The sequence below is a fragment of the Melanotaenia boesemani genome, chromosome 24 (genome assembly GCF_017639745.1).
Source record: "Melanotaenia boesemani isolate fMelBoe1 chromosome 24, fMelBoe1.pri, whole genome shotgun sequence".
Taxonomy (NCBI): Eukaryota; Metazoa; Chordata; class Actinopteri; order Atheriniformes; family Melanotaeniidae; genus Melanotaenia; species Melanotaenia boesemani.
This window is the reverse complement of record NC_055705.1, coordinates 7,175,660-7,197,340: the sequence shown is the minus strand read 5'-3', so window position 1 is coordinate 7,197,340 and position 21,681 is coordinate 7,175,660. Positions and strand designations below refer to the sequence as shown.

Below are 21,681 nucleotides of genomic sequence, written 5' to 3'. Positions count from 1 at the left end.
GTTCACCTTATTTTGCCTCTCTGTACTTTATTCTATAACAAGAGCTGATGTAACAAGTGAATTTCTCCACTGTGAGATAATAAAGTCTAATCTAATCTAATCTAATCGAATTTGATCATGCTTTTAATGTAGTTGATCCTGGTGGCTGCTGACTGCCCCACTCTCTTCAACTCATTGAAGTAGTCCCCCAGTATTGTGGTGTCCTGGAGGAAGTCCAAGCTGACCTCATTTCCAGTTGGCTGCATGTACCTCAGCATTCTGGACACGTTGTCTACCTGTAAAGACACAGCAATTAAAAACAAATCAGGCTGCAGTTAGTGACTGAGTGAAGCCTCCATACATATGGTAATGAACATGCAGAGAGAGGAGCAGAAACCAGCCTGGTCTGCAAAAAAGAAAACAATAGAAAACAGACGCCTACCTCCTGCTGGCAGTTTGGAATCTGAAGCACAGAAACCAAATGATTTCTAAACTGCTGCAACACTGATGTTTCAGGAGGAAACTTGGCATACAGGTTTTCTTCCTGCATCCGGATTCTCAAAGATGTGGAGAACTGGGGAGTTGACCTGAGAAAGCACAGAGAAATGTAGTTCATACATGTCCACAGAGGAGACCACTAATTCAGTCCTGTCTGTGTGGAAGTTGATGGACTCACCTTTGCCTGGTGGGATCACTGGAGCTGCCTTCCTCTGCTTCAGAGGCTTGGATGAGGCTGCATTCACCGGTGTTGTTTTCTGTAGAGGGAAGTGGGGGAGCAGAGGTTGATGGCTGCTCAGCTACTGTTGTTTCCTCTGCTTCTGCAGAGTCTATGTCTTTGGACATGTTTGGGACAAAGAAACCTCTTCTTTTCAGCTCTTTTACAAGAGCACACCGGGAAGGACCATGAGGACACCACTGGCAGATTTGATCGTAATCCCAGGTCCTCCCCTCACGAGTCCAGGCCTTGGTTGACTCTTTGGCCTTCAGTAATTCCTGCTGCTGCTCCTCTGGTGTGTTTGTTTTCATGCAGACCCTGGCGAGGTGTACAGAGAGGGTCTCACATGGCTTAAAGCACTTCAGGCAGTGAACCACACGGCGATCGTAGCTCCTGTAACAAAGAGATGAAACACATTGTTCATGTACAGATAACTACACTGCTGTTTTCCACAGGTATGTGACTATAAAACATGTTTAACAATAAAATACAGGAAATAAGAGCAGTGAAAAGGTTTGGTCTGACTTACTTGTTGTCTTGAGCCATAGCAAAAAGCCTTGAGGAAGCAAAAGCAAAATGAGGAAAAAGTCCAGCGATGTCCAGCAGCGTACTCTGTGCCTCTCAGGAAACAATGAGCAAGGTTTATAAAATCAGACCAGTTTAAACTAAACTCTGCCATTGTGATGTACCTGGGTTACGCCCACCCATCAGAGGCCCATTTAGAGGTCTTTGTCTCAGAGCAGAGCAGCAATCTCAGGCGTGGTTTCTCTAACTGAAGGTGCTTTCACTGATAGCTGGCAATAAGGAAAGGAATTTGAATCTTGGTCTTAACTGTTTCAAGTTGTGGAGAATTCAAAGTTTTACTTGCATTGAACTGTGTTTATCCAAGAGATGCTTCAGTTTTATCTGGGTAATAAAATAGTCATCTGCAGCAAAAATGATTATACTTGTTTCTGAGTCTGTATCGTGGATGATTTAATTTGACAGTCAGTGAAGGCAGCTCAGCTGGTTGAAGTTTAAATACAACTTAACCCAAGTCAGAAAACAAATTAAATGGATTTAAATATCTGTGTTATTGCCTCAGTTTCTTGTAATCCAAAAAGCACTTATCTGACTTGTATGTTTTCCTTTGTCCACTAAAAATCCTTGAATCAAACATTACAGGGTGGAGTTTTTTATTGGTTCATGTAAATTAATGACCAAATGTGCTGGAAGTGAAGTTAACCCACAGAAGAGGTGGAGAAGACTTTTTCTGCTAAGATGTTTGCCATGCTGATGTGGTGACATGACACAGATCCACAATCCAAACCATATCAAGTAAATCAGACAGCATCCAGCTCAGCTAAAGCAATCCTTGATTCACTGAAAGAACATGGATTTCAGTGTGCAAGTATTTTGAGTCTTGAAAATATATTTGAACATTTATGGATGTGTGGCCTAAACTGCTGTGCAGTAAATATTTAAGAGGGTCAAGAACGAAATTATTTGAAGATACTGAAGAGATCAAAAAATCTTTGGGCTTCATGTCACAGGAAATAACTCATGTAGCAACTGAAGAAAGAAGCCTCGAGGAGCTGCTGGAGGAAATCAAATCACTTCAGAAACTGGTAAAAAAATAAAAATAAATAAGACAAGAAAATCAAAGAACTGGAAAAAAGAATTGATGGCTTGGAACATTATTCAAGAATGGAAGATGCCCTGATATCAGGGCTTGGAATACAACACACATGCACCGGCTGCAACCGGTGGTGGGGTAGATGAAAATCTGCAAAATTAAACTCTGATTTGCTCACAATTCAACACGTAATAAAGCTTATTGACAGCAAAGACATTACAATATGCATTAAAGACATTGCTGATTGCCATATTTTGCCTTCAGAAATACAGTAAAAAGCCAAACATTATGAGTGGCTTTACCAACAGGAAGCACAAAATGGAGGTGCTTAGAAATGCCAGAAAGTTGAAGGGCACAGATGTTTATGTGAATTAGCACCTAACCAAGAAGAAATGCCGAAATTGCAAGAGAAGTAAGGATTCTGAGAAAAGAAAGGAAGATTTAAGAAACCTGGACAAGAAACTGTAGATAGATAAATAGATAAAGTCCGGATTAATAATTAATGTGTAAGGATTTCCAGTGTGAGATCATCAACTATTTTTAGAAGCTGGACATAATTTAGCTTTGTTAGTTCTGACAACCTGGTAGAAATGTTTATTTCTAAGTATCTAATATATCCTGATTGAGCAGTATCAGGATTAATCTGGAAAGTGCAGTTAATGGGTAAAACAGTGGTTTTAGGCCAATTAATGGAGTAGTCAGAGATTGATAAGAATAAATTAATTAGTGTGATTCCTTGATAAAGACAAGATTGAGAGTTTTGGAGGAAGACACATGTCAAATTTAAGTCATCCACACATCATAGTAAAACCTCTCATACACTATACTGAAACTTCCTCTCATTTACTATACTGAAATGCTCTCACATAGTGAAATCTCCTCTTATATTCTATACCGAAATGCTCTTAGACACTATATTGAAATCATTCACACACTATAGTGAAATTTCTGAAATCACATTTCCCCAGTATGTATGAAAAGAATTCTACTAGTGTGTGTGAGAGCTGATTTCACTTGAAAAGAAGGTCATTTCAGTTGAAACGGAAGTCACACGGTAGAAAAAAAAAACAAAAAAACAAAACAAAATTAAACAAAACAAACAAAACAAAACAAACAAAAAAAAAAAAACAGGAGCGCCTTTTCAGTACACACCAAAGAAGAAGAAGTGGAGAACACTGTGACAGATGTTTTGCAAAGACTTGTGCTGTATTAATATCTGTTCAGTCGCCTGGAAATAATCTCATTGAAGCAGCTGGCATCTCCAAAACCATTCTGGCCTCAGCAGAGACTATGAAGAGTTAAGGTGACATCAGCCTGACAACCGACAGCAGTAAGTCTGAATGAGGACATGCTAAGTAGCCACCTAGCATATCTCGGCCATTAGGATATACAGTGCTGTAAAATGAAGACCTAACAGCACTGTAAGGCATATCCTGGAGAATATTCCAAACGCAGGTGAAGAGTATGTTGTCCAGTGCTGTCCAGGTCTTCCTTTGACAGCAACAATAGCCGAGTTATGCTAGGTGGCTAGTTAGCATGTCCTCTTTCAGACTTGCTACTGTCAATGATCTGGTTGCTGTCGCGTTAGACCCTTATCCTAGTCTCTGCTGAGGCCAGTATAGTATTGAAGAAGCCAGCTGCTTCACTTAGTCATCATAAACTCATGGACACATAAATAGAATTAAACAATCCCACTGCCACTGAACAGAAGCAACACCTGCTATGCTTTCTGCAAACAAGATGACAAGTTGAAAATGTCCGTGTCCCGGAAACAAATTTTAATATAACGTTATAAATGCAACAACACAGTTACTATCTCAGTTACATAAGCACAATGCTTCAACAGTGACTTAAACACTGAGAAATGAAAACAGTTACATAGGGTTGAAAACTTCTTTATCAAACACTGAGTCAAGGATGAGCCAGGGAGCTGCATTTCAGTATAGTATATAAGAGAATTTCAATATTGTATATAAGAGGCAGATTCAGTACAGTGTATGAGAGGTTTTACTATAACGTGTGAATGATTTCAGTATGATATACGAGAGGTTTCAGTATAATGTGTGAATGACTTAAATTTCACATGTGTCTGTGAGAGGGTAATTCTGAATAATGTCTCAACCGGCCCCTCATACTTGTGCATGATCACTGATAGAGATGGAAATTCTAGTTTCTGATACGTCATTCATTAAAGAGCTGTTAGCTGCGAAATAATCATAGAGTATGAGTGGTGCACTGATGAAAAGGAGGAGTTTGATTTAAAATGTTTAAAATGTCTGGACTGCTGTAGCCCGTCTGCTTCAAGGTTGGACGTGTTGTGTGTTCAGAGATGCTATTCTGCAGACCTTGGTTGGAACCAGTGGGGGGAGGTTCAAACAGTTTGCCTTTCATTGTGGAGTTTGCATGTTCTCCCATGCGTGGGTACAAAAACATCCCACCGTACAAAGACATGCATGTTAGGAATGGATGTGAGTGGGTGTTTGTCTCTCTGTGTTGGTTTTGTGATGGACTGGCCACCTGTTCAGGTCCATCTTCCTCTCGCCTGTTAATTCCTTATGAGCCTAACATTGCTAACCCTAACACGTCATCCGTTCTGTCTGAAGTGATAAAGTAGCCACAGCCTGAGTAACAGCTAGCTTGTAATTTCTGTGTGAATACATGCCATGAATGTCACTGACAAAAATGTGAAGCTAAATGAGAAACAGGCAATAAGTGTGGGTGAAATTGTTGCAGCTACATGTGAGAACAGGAACATGGCCGGTTTCTGGAGCCAGCTAATTGAGCTTGCATGAATGAGAGTAGACAGGGGTAGGAACAGTGTTTGAGTGTGTTCTTCCCCTTCTTCTGTGTGAATGACTATCAACAAAAGCACAGACTCTTTCCCTAATTAATGTAATGGAGTGGGAAGAAGCTGGTGACTAACCTGGATGTGCATTGACAGGTATGAAGGCCCTCCGGAGGGTTCATGGAGCTGGGAGAAGAGGAGGAGTGAGGTGAGGACTTAAGCTGTTGGCTGTCATGACATGAGATGATAAAAAGTCCTGGCTTGCACCGTCAGATCCATCAGCAGTTAGTTCAGGACTGAGGAACACACAGCAAGAGAGTAGCTTTGGAACAAACTCTAACATCTGAGAATTAAAAATTATCAGTGGCTGCTCATTAGACAGAAACTTCAACTACTTTTTATAGTGTTGTCAGATTATTTTTTATTTTTAATCAAACAGCAACCGTGAGTTACAGCTGAGATGACCCTCCTAAGGAAAAAGCAACCTGGGTGAGTGATACAGAAAATAATGTAGCAAAGTACAGATGACTTTTACTGATTTAACACAAGTAACAACCAGGAAAACATTTACACTGAAGAAGCTCTGCAGTAAGGATTCATTGTTGTATTACCTCTGACACTTTTGTTTACTATCTAACTGATTCTTGGCCAAGTTACCAAAAATGTAAACCAATATTAATCTTAAGTTTCTTTAGAAAATTCTGTTGAGTTAAAAGATGCATTTTCCTTTTATTGTTTTAAAAACAACATATTGTAAACGTTTGATATTTGACCTGAAGACATTAATGTAACACATTTTCTCCTTCATCTTCACTCCTCTTCATCCCACAGGAGGTCTGGACTGATGCTCAGCTGCTTCCTGCTCTGGATGTCTCTGCAGCCAGATTCCCGTAATCATGTGTCAGCAGTCAACATGCGGCATTTAATTGGTTGTGCAGTTCGGGAGTTTACTTTCCTGGCCAGGAAGTCCGGATGCGGCAGCCTGCACATCACCACCGATGCCTGCTGGGGGCGCTGTGAGACCTGGGAGGTGAGGAGAAGGGAGGCATTTGCTCTGCTGACCTCAGCACCCTCTGCAGGGCCCTCCAGTCACGACCAGTACTGTTCCCGTACCACTGGGTGATGTTACCAGTCAGAACACTCTCCACCACTCCAGTGTAGAACATCCTCATGATTTTCAGACTCTGAACCTCCTCAGTTGTCTGAGGTGAAAAAGGCGCTGCCTCGTCTTCTTCACCTGGCTGTCTATGTGCAGAGTCCAGGAAAGATCCTCGGTGATGTGCACACCCAGGTACTTGAAACTGCACACCCTCTCCACCAGAGTCCCACTAATACTCAGAGGGGTGTAGTTCCTCTGCTTTTTCCAGCTCCCCTGTATACGCCCGCTCATCATTGTTGTTGATGCAACCAACCACCACAGCGTCGTCCGTGAACTTTACTATGGTGATGGAGCTGTCCATGGCTACACAGTCATGAGTGTACGGGGAAAAGAGCAGAGGGCTGAGGACACTGAGGGAGCTTGGAGTGGAGTGTGGTGGGGACTATAGTGTTGAAAGCTGAACTAAAGTCAATGAACAACATCCTTACATAGTCCCCTGTGTCCCGTTGTCCAGGTGGGTGAGGGTGGTGTGCGGTACCTGGGACATCGTCCGTGGATCTGTTTGGCTGATAAGTGAACTAAAGTGGGTCCAGAGACTCAGGGAGGGAGGCACAGAGTAGCTTCAAGATTTACATTTTTGCTTCCTCTTAGAATTGAATTCAGAATAAACTCTCTTAAAGGTCCCATATTATGCAAAATTCACTTTTTAATGGTTTTGGAACAGTCATACTGGTCCCCCCGCATGTGTAGGAGACCCGTAAGTGTGAAACTCTTTCAGGCGCTCTCTCTCCCCCCTGCTCCACCTCTAGGGAAGTAAGCGCTGAAATGAGCTTGTTTGAAAGCGTGTACGTTATGACGTCATAAGGGACAATAACCACTCCCCACAGAGCGATGGACTCTGGCTCAAACTGGTAAGGGAGAACGACAGCGTCTCTACCAGTTGCCATAACGCTGCTGTTCACGAGAGCGGCATGAATGGGCATCATCCATGAACATAGTTACAAAAGAGGGGGAAAAAATTCAAGACAGGGACTAATGGAATGGCTGAAATTTTACTGGCTGGACGAGTAAAAGTCACACTAACCTTTCACTAACGTCCTGTTAGTCTTCTTGCTCGAAATTCTTTAGGAATGGGTTCCGGTGTTCCGGCGTTTGTTTATCCTTCACTACGCTGTAATCAGCGTCTAGTAACCGCTAAGGCCTAACCTGTCAATCACCTCATGACGGGCGATGCGATGGGCGGAGCCAACAGCTGAGCTGCTCCACCAGGGTTCCGCCCACCATAAACGGCACATTTCTGAAGCTGCTAAAAAGAGGGAGGTGAAGAGAAGCCGCTGCACTCAAACTGAGGGTCGATTTGTCCATACCATGGCGGAAATATTTCATTTAGATATTAATGAATGGTCTCAGATTGGGAATAAAGTGTATAATATGGGACCTTTAAAGCAGCAACAAAATAAGATGAAATACATACAGGAATACATTAACAGTTACCAGTGACTTTGCAGGTGGGCCAGAAATTCCCATGAAAAAATTATTTGATAAGAAAATGAAGGTTAGTCATGTAACTGGTCACTAAAACAAGCGGAACAAAATAATCCATAAAATGTTAAATGTGCAATAAAGTGGATTAATTTCCATTTGAAGTTTGTTTAATCTGATAGCCAGTTTGGAATTACCAAGTAAACCAATATGCATAAAGGGAAACCAGAAAATCTGGAGAGAACCCACACAGGCACATGGAGATCATGGAAACTACACAGAAAAGTTCCAGCTAAGGTCCCAGAATCAGGAGACAAAAGAGTAAAACATTTAGTTTCCCTGAGGTGAGGTCAGTGTTTTATACTCAGTGGTGGCTGCTGGTTTCCTGAGTCCTTCTCTGCTTCTGATCCTTGTAGGAGGCATCGTTGCATGATTGCACTCATCATTAAACACAACTCATTCCTGATATCTTTCTCTCTCACTAACATGCATGCTTAAACAGTCACTGTGTTGTCCTGCAGCTTTACTCGCTGATACCTACAGTCATGTTTTTCTCAGTTTGTCTTCCTCTAGGTGCTCCTGATGATTCTCTGCTCTACAGAGGCTGTAGGATGTTTTCTTTAAAGTTTCTTTTCCGGTGTATCAGCTGATTGTCTAGTTTTTGTCTTTGGCTTTTGGTTGTTTAGTTGTTGTTTTCTATCTGGTGCATCTTTGTCTCCTTCTTCTCTTCAATCTCTACTTTTCTCTTCTGTTTACTCTCCCTCTTCAAAAGATGTTATTTTTATTCCCAGAAACCGGTTCTTGAACCTCCGTTCATCGAGTCCTACCAGCAGGTTTGTACCTACAACAGGACTCGTCTGGTCACTGTGAAACTACCCAACTGCCAGCCCCATGCGGACTCCACCTACACCTATCCTGTGGCCCTGAGATGTGACTGTGGGGTCTGTCTGACAAGCACCACTGAATGCATAACATCTGTGTGAAGAGAGGGTACATTTAGCTTTATTTACTATTTACCACAATTTAGAGCCATGTTCTTGTTTGGCTCAGTACCAGCCAAATAAATCAGTTTAAAGCCACGTGTCTTCAGAAAGTTGAATTTCATATCTTTTATAAATGAAATAAATCAGATTCCTTATCTTTCTGATTCTCTTAGAAAGTGAAACAAGGGGAAAACAGTTATCTGTCCATTTCACATTTATTATTATGGCTCTGAACATTTTAATTCAAATATCAGTGTATGAAAAGTATTAAAATGGGACGTTTCTATAACAAATGAATTTGTTTTAAATTTAGATTGTTTTCCACATGGAGGTCATGTTATGTAATTGATGATCATTGTCCCTGCGATGTTCTCTGTGTAATCTTAATCTGCAGAGTTTATATGCTGAATGTGCAGTTGTGAGAGTTCATTAAACTTGCTTCACTTCACAGTTTTAAAGATCTAACCACCTTTGTTTGTATAATTTCTTTATAAATAAAGCAAAAACTGAGCATTTTAAATGTTGCAGCATTAATCAGTTTTTCCCCCGAGTGCTTGAAATGATCACTATTTAGGAGGAAAAGGTTGATGTAATCCGCCACGTAGTCACATGATTCTGAGGAGCTGCAGAACTGAGAGGGAACCAGAACTACAGGAAAGTGCATCAGTCCTTCCTGCGATAAAAGATCAACCAAAAAAGTCGTTTCTTTACATCTGAGCTACTTTCAGTTAATAAGACAACACAAACTCTTTACTAAGAAACTTTTCTTTCTAATGTGTTTTCATGAGCATCTATGTGGCTGAAAAAGTTTAGTGCATCCCAGCTTTTTCAATATTAACATTTTGATGTAACATTATAGACGTTATGACCTTTAGAAAAATGTTATTTGTGGGAGGTGGGGGAGTGCACTGTAGGCCCATGTGCCACAGTTTAAGTTTTTATCTTTAATGGTATTTTTTCACCCTGGTATTACTTTTACTTTTATACTTTAAGTATTTTTAAACCAGTACTTTTACACTTTTACTTAGGTAAAAACTTTGAGTTGATACTTTTCTTCTACAGAAGTCTTTTTAAACCTGAGTAATGAATGTGCATAACACCGGAGCAGGAGAAATCCTCCATCTGCTCCTGACTGGAGCAAGTTGCTTCCATCTTCACCTGCTGAGAGACTTTAGGAAACTCTTATTTTTGTCATATTTTCAGCTGGTGTTTTCCGACGAATGCACTCTGTCCTCTGACGGAAACCTGTGTGTGCGTGCACGTGTGTGTGCTTACTGCCATGGACACACGGAGCAGCTATGACATGGCGTCATGTAAAACAGATCAATAGCATCAGACTGTTTGTTTTTATAAAAAGGAGGACGTGTAAACTTGTTGTAGAGGAAATGTGACTTTAAATGATCATGTCGGATTAATGTTAGAGTACATACGTGTGGTGACATTGTTATACCCCTGAATTAGGGTAGAAAAAATCACGCGAGTGATTAATACTGCTTCCCTCATGCAGTGGGTTCATTGCAATGTACAAATAAACAATATTGAACAAATATACATTGCTGTTCTTCTGCCATTACAATCAATGGGAGAGAAAAACAAGACATATTGTATAAAAACTACAAATAAAGTTGTAAAAAAAATAAGTAGGCTACTGTTATATTTCTTGAGACAAAGGCACATGTCGAGGTAAAGCAATTATGTCTCAAAACAGTATAAAACCTTGATTTAACTTTATCAAGCTAACATGAAACAAACTATAATATGTTTAAACACTGTAATTATCGTGAAGACATTCTTATTATTCACCATTACCTGAATTAGGGTAGAAAGAATCTGCTTCTCTCATGCGGGGGGTTTATTGAAATGAGGAAACAGCACCGCAATTCCCTCTAGTGGTAGGTGAACCAATTGTTCCTAGAGCAGGATTTAAGGCTTATGAGCTGCTCACCCGTGCATGATGCATTATACTGAACAAAATGACAAAATCCTTATAAAGGAAATATGAAATTAGCAGGTTCTTAACTATATTTAACTCTTAATTTACTATTATGTTTTATTATTTATTGCAAACCTTGTTACTGTTTTTAACCATTTTATCTCTTTTAAAATGAAATCACCTTATGAATTACTCCATCTTAAGAAGGTAGAAAATATGGTTGGGGGGTATGCCTGTGTTATATTAACCCATCACAACATCACTTCCTGTTGTGGAACTTGATGGCGCCTGTTAACATTAGTTGCTAATGCGAGTGCCAGCGGTCTTAGTATTTACTGCTAATGTGAGCGGAAATACGACTTTATAGACAAATGTAATCCACACTGGTGAATGAAAACATCTGAGTTTGACATCATCTCGGTAAGAGAAGCTGATTTTGGACGGAGGCAACACAGGAAACCAGTTACATGCAAAGATCTCGCCGAGCCTCGATAATTCACGCGAGAGTAGGGTCACGGTGCTGAACCAACAGCCATCCAGCATCCTACCTCTACTGTGTTGTAGAAAAATGAATTAGTCTGGTTGAGAGAAAATACAAGAACAATTTTTTTTTATTTTATTTTTATTTAACCAGAAAAGCCTCACTGACATTAAAATATGTTTTCCAAGGTGTCCTGGCCAAGACAGCAGCAGAGCAGCTAAAAACTGAACTGCTCTGCTGTACTGGTACAAAACAGGGAGCTGAAGGCCACACAAGCTTAAAAACACACTACAGACCAGATAAAAGCCAGTTTTAGTAACGTTATTATGCCAGCTGATGTTTGACAGAGCTGAATATCATAAAACATCATTTCACTGATTGCAGATCCCAGATCTGATGAACCAGCCTAGAGGAGATCAGATTAAGTGGCTGTACATAATATTTTATATTATTTTATATATTCATTATAGAAATTAGGTCTTTTAATTGAGCACAATGCCTAATTATTATTGTCATATTTTATTTTTAGTATAAGCTTGATAATCTCTCATGTTGTTACCATTTAATTTAATTTAACTTTAACCAAAGGTATGAAAGTCCCACAAGGCGATGCCAGACACTGTCTGGATGGCCGCCTGAGGAGCTTCACCACCACAGGGTCATGGCCTGCAGGTGAGGCCAACAGGCCAGCAGCCAGAAGAAGAGGTGGGACGAGCTGGATCAGAGGGTTTGTGTCTATTTAACAGGTCTTTACTTTTACAGTTCTTTTGGTACCAAATGCAACAACATAAACTGTTTTTTTGGGCATTGTTCTTTTTAGATTGAGAAATGTCCAATGATGCAGCAGAAGTCCTTGTTTGGTAGTGGGAGGAGGTGTGTGTGTGGATTCTTCATCTAGATGGTAGGAAGCCTAACACAGTAGTTTTGTAGTATAGTAGAAATATCACCTCACAAAGTGACCAGTGATATATCTACTTTGTCATGGAACAGCTGCTCCTGCATGCCAGGCGGCTCCGACGTCGCAGGCTTCAGCTGCAGCTGCTGCCCAGTCTGCTGCACTGGGACCAGTACAGGGAGCTGAAGGCCACAAGCAGCGGCCACCACTGAGTTTGTCCATGGTATTAGTTTAGTTGTTAATGCTCCTAAATTTACTATAAATATATTTAGTTCAGTAAACAGCCTCTCATTGCACAGTTATTACTTTTCAGTTTACCAAACCAAGACTTGGTGGTTCACATGTTGCAGCTGCAGAGCCGAATGTCGCCATGGCCAGGAAAGTGTCTCAGGTAAACTGCAATCACACGTCAACTGTTTAAAAGTGGGTTGTTGATACAAGTTACTTAAATCTGTTTTACAGAAACAAGTCATGGAAGGCCAGGAGATTACTGGTTCTCTGGTCAGCACTGCCATCTCAGTGAGTGATGACCTTTTCAGGTAAAGCAGTGGTTCCCAACCTGGGGTCCGGGACCCACAAAGGGGTCCCCTGCAGCAGGCGCACACAGGCATGGCACAGCTGATGGAGCTCTGTTGGGTCTCCAGCACACACGGAGAGCTGCTGGCGGTCAAGCTGGAGGTCAGGTGGGACTGCAGCAGCCATGCACAAGCAGGCTGGATGTCTGCTTGGCCTCCAGCTTCGCATAAAAAGCTGTTACTTTATATAAAGTGTGATTTGGTCACTCATATGTCCCCGAAATGTCCAGCCCATTACCTTTCTAAAGAAGTCTCATTCATCACTCACATATCTTGTCATTTACTGGACTTTGGAACATCAGTTGAAAAGAGTGTTTACTTTGGGTGAAGCTGCTGTAGGATATTTATCACTGCTGCAATCACATTTCAATGATAAAGGAATAAATGTGTTTTTATCCAGATCATCAGTTTTATCAGTTCCTTCATCAATGTTAGCTGTTTTACTTCAATCATCACATCTGGTGGTTTTATGACAGATATGATCACCATGGAGACGGTTGGTGAGATGATTATATTATATTGCAGATGTTTCTTTGATTGAACGGTGCTCTGGATAAATGTATTAAAACCACCTGAACTGTTTACAATCCGCATCTACTTTCTATGGTGAACAGCTGTAATTCAGGGGCTCGTCTGGGATTTGAACCAACGAGCTGGCGCAGCAGCATATAAGAATAAGCTGACTAGTCAAAGCTCTTTTGGGAGCATAAGGAGAATGCAGTCAGTATTATGTGGATTGTTAAACTCTTATGGCAGATTGGAGCCTTGTCCAGTTTTGTTGATACCCTCATTGTCACTTCTGTGCTTAACCAAGTCTTCTAGTTATGTAATGCAGGCCTTTAACGTGATTGTAATGGAGTCATTGCTTTCCCAGCCCCATGTTGATACTCTTAGCTTCGTGCCAACTGCAGAGATATTATTATCTCCCATTTATCCCCAAAGGCCTTGAAAACATATCTTGTATGAGCTAGCAGGTGAATTAGGAAGCAAGTGTTTGTCTTAAGAGTTTCAGTGTGGATGAAGCATGCACCATGGTAATGAAACTGTTTTAGGTGATAAGATAGTTTTGTGACAAGAAAGGTTTCTGTGTGGTGGTCCTGGAAATCTGGTCTCCTGATTATTCCCAAATCAATGAACACATGAATCCTTGACCAGGTAAAGCCCAGGATTCAACAGGGCTCATGTCACCCTTTCGGGCTGAGCTAAATCCCGACTGAAACTCTTCAGATTGTTTCTACTCAAATGAGAACATAGTTGAGTTGAACCTATTTTCTCAAGAATTTTAGACTTTAAGGGGAGGTTGGATATAGGTCTATAATTAACTAATACTCCTGGATCAATGGCTGGGGATCCAGGTGGAAACTTCATTCATTCATGGTTTATCTAATCAGCCTGTCCTCAATTCAGACTATCATTTAAGTCTAACGATGACCCCGTTTTCAGCACATTTTGACATGGACACAAAAGTTTCAGTAGCCTTAAGTTAGTGTTATTTGGCTCATGGGTTTGCATCTTTATTTTATAATTATTGCTAAGAATATTGTTCTAAGAATATAGTTAATGATCTCATCTGTCGTATTTTACATAATTCTTAAATTTGAACTCTGTAAAGCACTTGGTGTTACATTTAGTTCTGTGTTAAAAAAGTATAAAAAGTTAATTAATTTGAGTAACAAGAATTCCTTTTTCTTAATATCAAAGGGAAAATCTAATTTGCATGTTTAAATGACATCATAATTCTCTATGGCAACGGAACATTCCAAGAGCATATGACCGTGTGTTCTATAGTACAGAGTTCCATTTCAGTCAGACACCAGACCAAGAGAAAGCACTTGCTTTGTTTCAGAGCTTTTTCACCAGCGATTTTGGAAAATCTTTGCGACACTCATGGATTTTCTAGGAAGGAAAAACATTTTCCTGCATCAGCAGAGAGTTGAGAATCAGCCTGTTTTTGACTACAATGTAAGTAACCAACTTAGTACACCGATCAGATCGCAAGATCACAAATTACAAGCACAAACAATTCACTTTAGGAATTAGAGTTAACAATAATTTAAAAACTGTCATGATTATAACAATGTTTTTTAGATTAGGTTAAAGTAAGAAATTGGAAAACATACATATTAGTGCTGATCTTGCTAATTTAGCCAAGAATTTGTTGAGTTATTCCACATCTGTACAGTTAGATGTTACTGTGTTACTTGCACAGAATCACTAGTATCATTCAACTAGTATTAACACATTAGAATAGTAGTATATAATATATTAGTATAGCATATGTAATCATTTCCAACTGGCTCAACTAACGAAATGAAAAATATAAAGTGAAAAATGTCAAAATGATGATGTGAGGAACTGTACCAAACAATCTTTCGGCCACCATCCCAACGATTAAAGCTTAGGGAGGTGAAGCATTGCTTACCCGTATACCCTCAGTCTGTCTCCCTCCCAGGGTATTATGTTTTAAAATTTACGTTGCTCAGTACTTTTGCCTCACTGACGTGAAAGCATGTATAGTGGTCCCTTGTTTATTGTGGGGGTTACGTTCTGAAAACACCCCACGATAAATGAAATCTGCGAAATGACGACCTTATTAGTTTTTCACTATTCAAATGCATGTTAAGGCCTAATTATCCCTCCTTGGAGTGTTTATAGACATTTCCTAAACTGTAATAAACAGTTTCACCATTCTTACACACTTTATACACTCTCAAAAACATACATATATTTAACAATGTGAATTTCTTAATACTTATTCACCCCATAATATATATTACAGCTTCTCTGCTGGTGCTGTGTCCCCACCCTCGTCTGTAACATCATTTTTCACAGAAGGCCCGGGTGTTGTCATTTTCAGAGTGGAGAGCATAGTTATGGGAATTTGCTGGCACTCCTTTTTTTCTGGGCGATAATTTTCTTATACACCGAAATGCCACTTTCAATGACATTGGAGAATCGTAATGAGCGGAACATCAAGGGGTCCCACTCTTGTGCAACTTGCTAAAGTTCATAGCGATCAGGAATCGATATGTAACACAGTTAAAGAACACAGGACACGAAGTAGACTGACTCTGGACAGAGTCCTTTGGCCAATCAAGAAACAAAGCACAGAGCGTTGATGTTTACTGACTCAAATAAGAAACAAAGCACAGTGGGCAATTCTGACAGTAAAATTTGGACATAGCATGGTTCAAATAGGATTTACATATACTTAAATATGCAGTGCTGCATACAAAAAAAATCCACGAAACAGCGAGATCGCACAAGATGAATCGCGATATGGCGAGGGACCACTGTATAGCTTACTCCTCTCAGTGAGCAGCGGGAGCTGCCGTAGGCCTCTATTCCATCTAAAACCGCTCACAGCTGCAGACAGAGCAGGACGTTATCATCTCTGCTCCATGAGCAGACTGAAAGTGAAACATGCAAAGTTTCCACTAGCTGATCCCGTCCTGTTTTATCATATTTTATATATCAGATATTAATGCCTGTTAATGAAGAGTGTGTACAAAAACATGTAGAAAGTTAAAAGTCCTGTAACATGTTAAATCCCGACTGAAACTCTTCAGATTGTTTCTACTCAAATGAGAACATAGTTAAAAGTACTTTAACTTTAAGTCTGTTAAATTTTTGTCAGTGATATTTTGTATTTTTTCTGTACTGTTTAGAAGTTAAATGCATTTGTTTTGTCCAGGCGTTTCTAGAGTTTAAGTTTAGAGTATTAATATCTGTGTCTGTTATTTGATTCAGTCATTCAAACACACACGCTCACAAGAAAAAAAAATCATACTTGGTCAACTGTTGCCTGCAGTCAGGACCAGTCTTTTTTTTTTTTTTGAAAAACCTCTAAGAACAGGTGTGTTCGGCTGAGTGATCCAAATAGTTTACACTGAATATTTATACTAAGTGTGTATTTTCTCTATTTTCAGGTCAAGTAGACTATAATGCTTCTGCAAAGAGTCAGAAATTTTCAACATTTCCCTGCTCCAGCACACCTGACTTAAACTAATGAGTCATTGTGCAGATCCTTATAGGCTGTTGGATCATTTAATTTAATTTGAGTGAGAGAGTAGAGATAAATTTGTTTGGTTACTTTATGGATACTGAATGGGGTATAAAATAGTATAAAGGTAGCCACAGACTGGGAAGAAAACCTTCAATAGAGAAAAAAAAGATGCATTAAAAATCGTGATAATTCTTTAATAATCAAATGGCACCATCCTGAATTGAAATCAGATTGTGAGGTACCTAAGATGGCCCTAATCCCCTAATATTAAGGATATTTTCAAGCTTTATCTTCCTGATCTTTGGTGTAATACAGTATACAACAGGCACAGCAGATTGTATCATCCTGTCTCTGTGCTCTGCTTCCACAAACTGGAAGTGTGCTGTCTGCTCTCTATCAGGTAATACACTGACTGAACAGAGCTACATCATAAAAAACCTCAAAAAACTGAACTATGCCTTAAAGAGTCAGGACATACAAGACGTTAAACCTCACAATAGCATCAAGCAACTTGTAATATATCTACCTTAGAGTAATGGCATCCTTTGCTTGTACAGAAAAATGATCTTAAATTATTTATTCTTTTTTTTAAGGCTCATGCTGAGATTCTGAGTGAAGCCATGAAGAGGATGCAGCTTGGTCTTCTGAAACTGAAGGCTGTGAAGGTGGTGAACTGGGTGCCGTTCCACACGAGGTCTTTGATGTGGCAGTTGAGGTGGAGGAGACCATTGTGCTTCACAACATTAAAGATGTGGCACATAGCTTTGCCAGGCTTATGGGTGTCATCTACTGTGTCAATCTCAAGCATCCAGATGCCATGAAGTATTCATTTGAGTTTCTCCAGAGAGTGGTGATGAAGATCAAACCAGACCAGACCTCGGCTCGAGTACATGGATTGAGAAACCGAATCCTGAGATACAAACTGTAACATTTGCTAAGTTCCCTCCATTTCAGTTCCTCATCTGGAGAGTTCCTGTAAGAATTTTATTCACTGTTCTTTTCAATACACTAAAACCTTGAGTTTTGTGCTGAACTTGTGTACTATGAAAAACATCCCCCTCCTCTCAGGGTTTTCATTTTGAGATTGCTAGAGAAAAGACTGATCTTACATTTTATATCGGACTGATTATGAGAGATGATGGTATTGACAGGTAAATACAGACTTGTGATGTTAAAATGCAGGAAACTTTGTGTTAAGTTGGGACAAAAGAGGAGGAGTCAAGATGGCGGAATGAGCAGCAACGTTTTTTGCAGGCTCCGGTGCTAAAGACTTTCGAAATGTCCTAGACCGCTATCCCATACAAAAAGGAGACAACAAAGGTATTAAAGAACCGCAGGAACAACTCCCGAGTCCCACAGAACTGTTTATCTTAGCTTCCTCTAGTCTTTTGCTTGCAACGAAAACGAGATGGCTAACGCTAGCAAAGCGGCTAAAGCACTAACATTAGCAGATCACGACTACGACCCGATGGCCCTACGAGAGACAAGTGGCGAAGAAGAACGCGAAGAAGTGGAGGAGATGGAAGAAGGAAACCGGAAAATATTACATGACCACACTCCATTGCAAAGCCCACATCCCAAGAAAACAAAACAGAGGAAACAGAACGAGGTAAACCAGCTGGGTGAGGTTACAAATGAAACCATCTTAAATGCAATTCAAACACTGATAAAAAGATTTGATGAACAAGATGAGAGACTAAAGATTTTTGAAAGTCAAATAGAGGCAAACACACGAGCAGTGAAGGAAAACAAGGAAGAAATTAACAAAGTGAAGGAAGAAGTTCTGTGCTTGAAAAAAGATAATACGTTACAAAAACAGATCTGGCTAGAGCAAGCCAGATACAAGAGAAGATGGAATCTTAGATTGATGGGCCTTCCAGAAAAAGATAAAGAAGAGACAAGAGAGATTGTGATCGGCATCCTTACAAAAGTAATCCCGATGTCAGTGGAGAAACTCCGTGAGTCAATAGACACAGTGCACCGCCTGGGAAAGAAAAACGACGCAGCTACCAACATGATGCCCAGACCCATAATCATCCAGTTTGTTATGCGAACTTTTCGTGAAGAAATATGGAGGAGATCAAGAGAGGCAAGAGTGTGCAGAGAGATGAACATTCAGTTCAAGGAGGACTTCTCAAAGGAAGATCGTGAGGCTCGTGCTAAGCTGTGGCCCAAGGTGCAAGAAGCCAGAAGACAGGGAAAAAAAGCCTCCCTAAGAGAGGGATACGCACTCATAGACGGACGCAGAGTTGACCCGTAACTATAGATGAATAAGCAAGTACTCAGCCACTTGCTTGTGCATATAGAGCGAAAGATATGTTTTTTGTTCACAGCAACACCTCTCAGGTCATTTTTGTTAAATTATATATTGTTAATATGAATAGAGGTGAAAATTTGTTTGACCTACAGGGGATGAAGGTTTCCTTTTCGAGCTGTTGTCTCCTTTCTATACATGTAAATAGGATGCTATAAGGACAATATGTTCATTCCTGCATGAAAAAAAAGAACGTAGTTTAAGCGAATTCAGAACAATCATAATTTCTTTTATGTCATTAAATGTTAGGGGTTTGAAAAACAATTTAAAGCGTAAAGCTATTTTTCTGTTTTGTAAGGATCAAAAATCACAATGCGTTTTTTTACAGGAGACTCACTCTGTTATGACTGATGAAAAATTCTGGAAAATCCAATGGGGGGACAATGCCTTCTTTGCACATGGAACATCACAATCAGCAGGAGTCATGGTATTGTTTAATAGATTCCCAGGCAACATAATTGATCACAAAAAGGATGAGGAAGGCCATTGGTTAATGGTGGTAGTGGAGTTAAATGACAAACGTTATATCTTAATATGCATTTATGGCTTTAACAACCAAACAACCAATATAAATCTGTATGCAAAACTAACCCAACTTGTAACTGATTGGAAGATAACCTATAATTCAGATAAAATAATATTGGGAGGAGACCATAATATAGCCCCAGATTCCTGGTTAGACCGACTACCTCATAGGACCCCTCAACGTGTATACAGCGACACAATTTTATCCTTATGCACAAAAACCCACTTAATTGATTATTGGAGAATGTTAAACCCGACATCAACCCAATATACATGGTATAATTCGGCAGGAAATGGGCAATGCTCACGCCTAGACTACTGGCTGATTTCTCAAGAGCTGTGTAATAACATTTCAGATTGTAAAATATCAGCCTCCCCGCTCACAGACCACTGCATGATAAGTTTAAATTTATTAACATCTGGGCGAAGACTGAATCCTCCAAATATTTGGAAATTTAACAATGATATTTTACAAAATGTTGAATTTTGTAATCAGGTTAGATCCCTTATCTTGGAGGTGGAAAAGCTAGACTTGAATGATATATCTAAGTGGGAATGGTTTAAGTTTAAGACTAAACAAATAGCAATTGACATAGGTAAAAAACTATCACGTATAAAGAAACAAAAACAAAAAGATCTAATAGACAAAATTAATTTATTAGCAAATAATACACAATTATCCTCAGAAAACACTACTGAATTAAAGCTTTTACAATCCCAATTAGATGACCTATACAACTCAAAGGCTAACGGAGCTTTTGTTCGATCAAGAGCTAGGTGGATAGAAAAAGGAGAAAAAAGTTCAACCTATTTCTTTGGACTTGAAAAACAAAGACAAACTAAGAAAAAAATAAGCAAACTTACAATAAACGGTACTATAAGTGAAGACCAGAAATCAATTCAAGATGAAATCTATCTTTTTTATAACAATTTATATAAATCCAAATTTAATAAACCGGATTGTGACATTCTCTTTGACAAAATAGACAAAGACATAAAAAAACTAAATGTAGAAGAGGAAAACATACTTGAAGAAGATTTAGATTTAATAGAAATTGAAAATGCACTAAAACAAATGAAGAATGGTAAATCACCAGGGATTGATGGCCTAACAACTGAATTCCTAAAACACTTCTGGAAGGATAGAGAAAAGTTATTATACAACGCCTTCTTGGAATGTATAAAGACAGGAAGTCTATCCCCTACAATGAAAACAGGAATAACAACCCTACTACCAAAACCACAAAAAGATTTATTAATGATAGACAACTGGAGACCAATAACCCTACTGTGCAATGACTACAAACTGCTTGCTTTAGTCTACGCAAACCACCTGAAGCATGTAATTGGTAAAATTATACAAGAATATCAATCAGCCTTTATAAAGGGAAGAAATATACACAACCATATCCGACTAATTCTAAATATGATCGATTACCAATCATTCATTCATTCTGAGAGTCTTATATTATTCATAGATTTCTTCAAAGCCTTTGACACTGTAGAACATGACTTTATGCTTGTGGTGCTTAAAAAACTTGGCTTTGGAGAAGGGTTCTGCAGGATCATGAAAATGTTCTATAGTGACATCTACAGTTATATCTCCCTCAACCCTGGAATGACACCAAAAATAAAGATTTTACGGGGTATTAGACAAGGTTGCCCTATTTCGCCTAAATTATTTATCTTATGCACCCAAATGCTAGCATACTTAATAGTAAACCATCCACAGATGATAGGAATCACAATTTTTGACTATGAATACCGAATAAGTCAATTTGCAGATGACACAGTAATCTTTCTAAAAAGTAAATTATTAGTAAAAAAAAGCCTTAGATATAATATCAGTCTTCTCCAAAGCTTCAGGTCTAAGCATAAACCTGAAAAAATGTGAAATTCTATCTCTTCATCCATGCACTGAGACGAACATAGGCTCCATTCCAATAAAGACTGAAATAAAATACTTGGGTTTAATAATGTCTAAAGACAGACATATAAGAGAACAACAGAACATTGAAGGGAAAAAAGGAAATATGAAAAAAGCTCTTAACCACTGGCTTATGAGAGATCTTACCATGTTTGGCAGAATTTTATTAACCAAAGCAGAAGGTCTGTCAAAATTAGTATATCCTTGTCAATCTCTATATGTGGCCCCCCAAATGATTAAAAAGGTAAACTCAATCATCTTTAACTTCATATGGAAAAATAAAACACACTATCTAAAAAAATCTATAATGGTAAAAGATTATAAACATGGTGGATTAAAAGCTGCTGATTTTGAAGCTATGATAGGT

At 39.3% G+C, this 21,681-nt stretch overlaps 1 protein-coding gene across 1 annotated transcript; it reads left to right on the top strand.

The window, feature by feature from the left end:
- The first annotated feature begins 5,317 nt into the window (after window positions 1-5,317).
- Window positions 5,318-8,909, top strand: LOC121635613 (glycoprotein hormone beta-5-like). The gene is made up of 3 exons (XM_041978888.1): window positions 5,318-5,583; window positions 5,926-6,124; window positions 8,467-8,909. The coding sequence occupies exons 1-3, from the start codon at window positions 5,555-5,557 to the stop codon at window positions 8,656-8,658; spliced, it is 420 nt and encodes a 139-aa protein (XP_041834822.1). The 5' UTR covers window positions 5,318-5,554; the 3' UTR covers window positions 8,659-8,909.
- Window positions 8,910-21,681: the final 12,772 nt, after the last annotated feature.

Bases quoted from the DNA above. Each gene is read 5' to 3' on its own strand.
- LOC121635613 (XM_041978888.1), top strand. From the start codon at position 5,555: ATGACCCTCCTAAGGAAAAAGCAACCTGG. The intron at 5,584-5,925 runs GTGAGTGATACA...TTCATCCCACAG, and splicing joins CTAAGGAAAAAGCAACCTGG to GAGGTCTGGACTGATGCTCA. The intron at 6,125-8,466 runs GTGAGGAGAAGG...TTTTATTCCCAG, and splicing joins GGCGCTGTGAGACCTGGGAG to AAACCGGTTCTTGAACCTCC.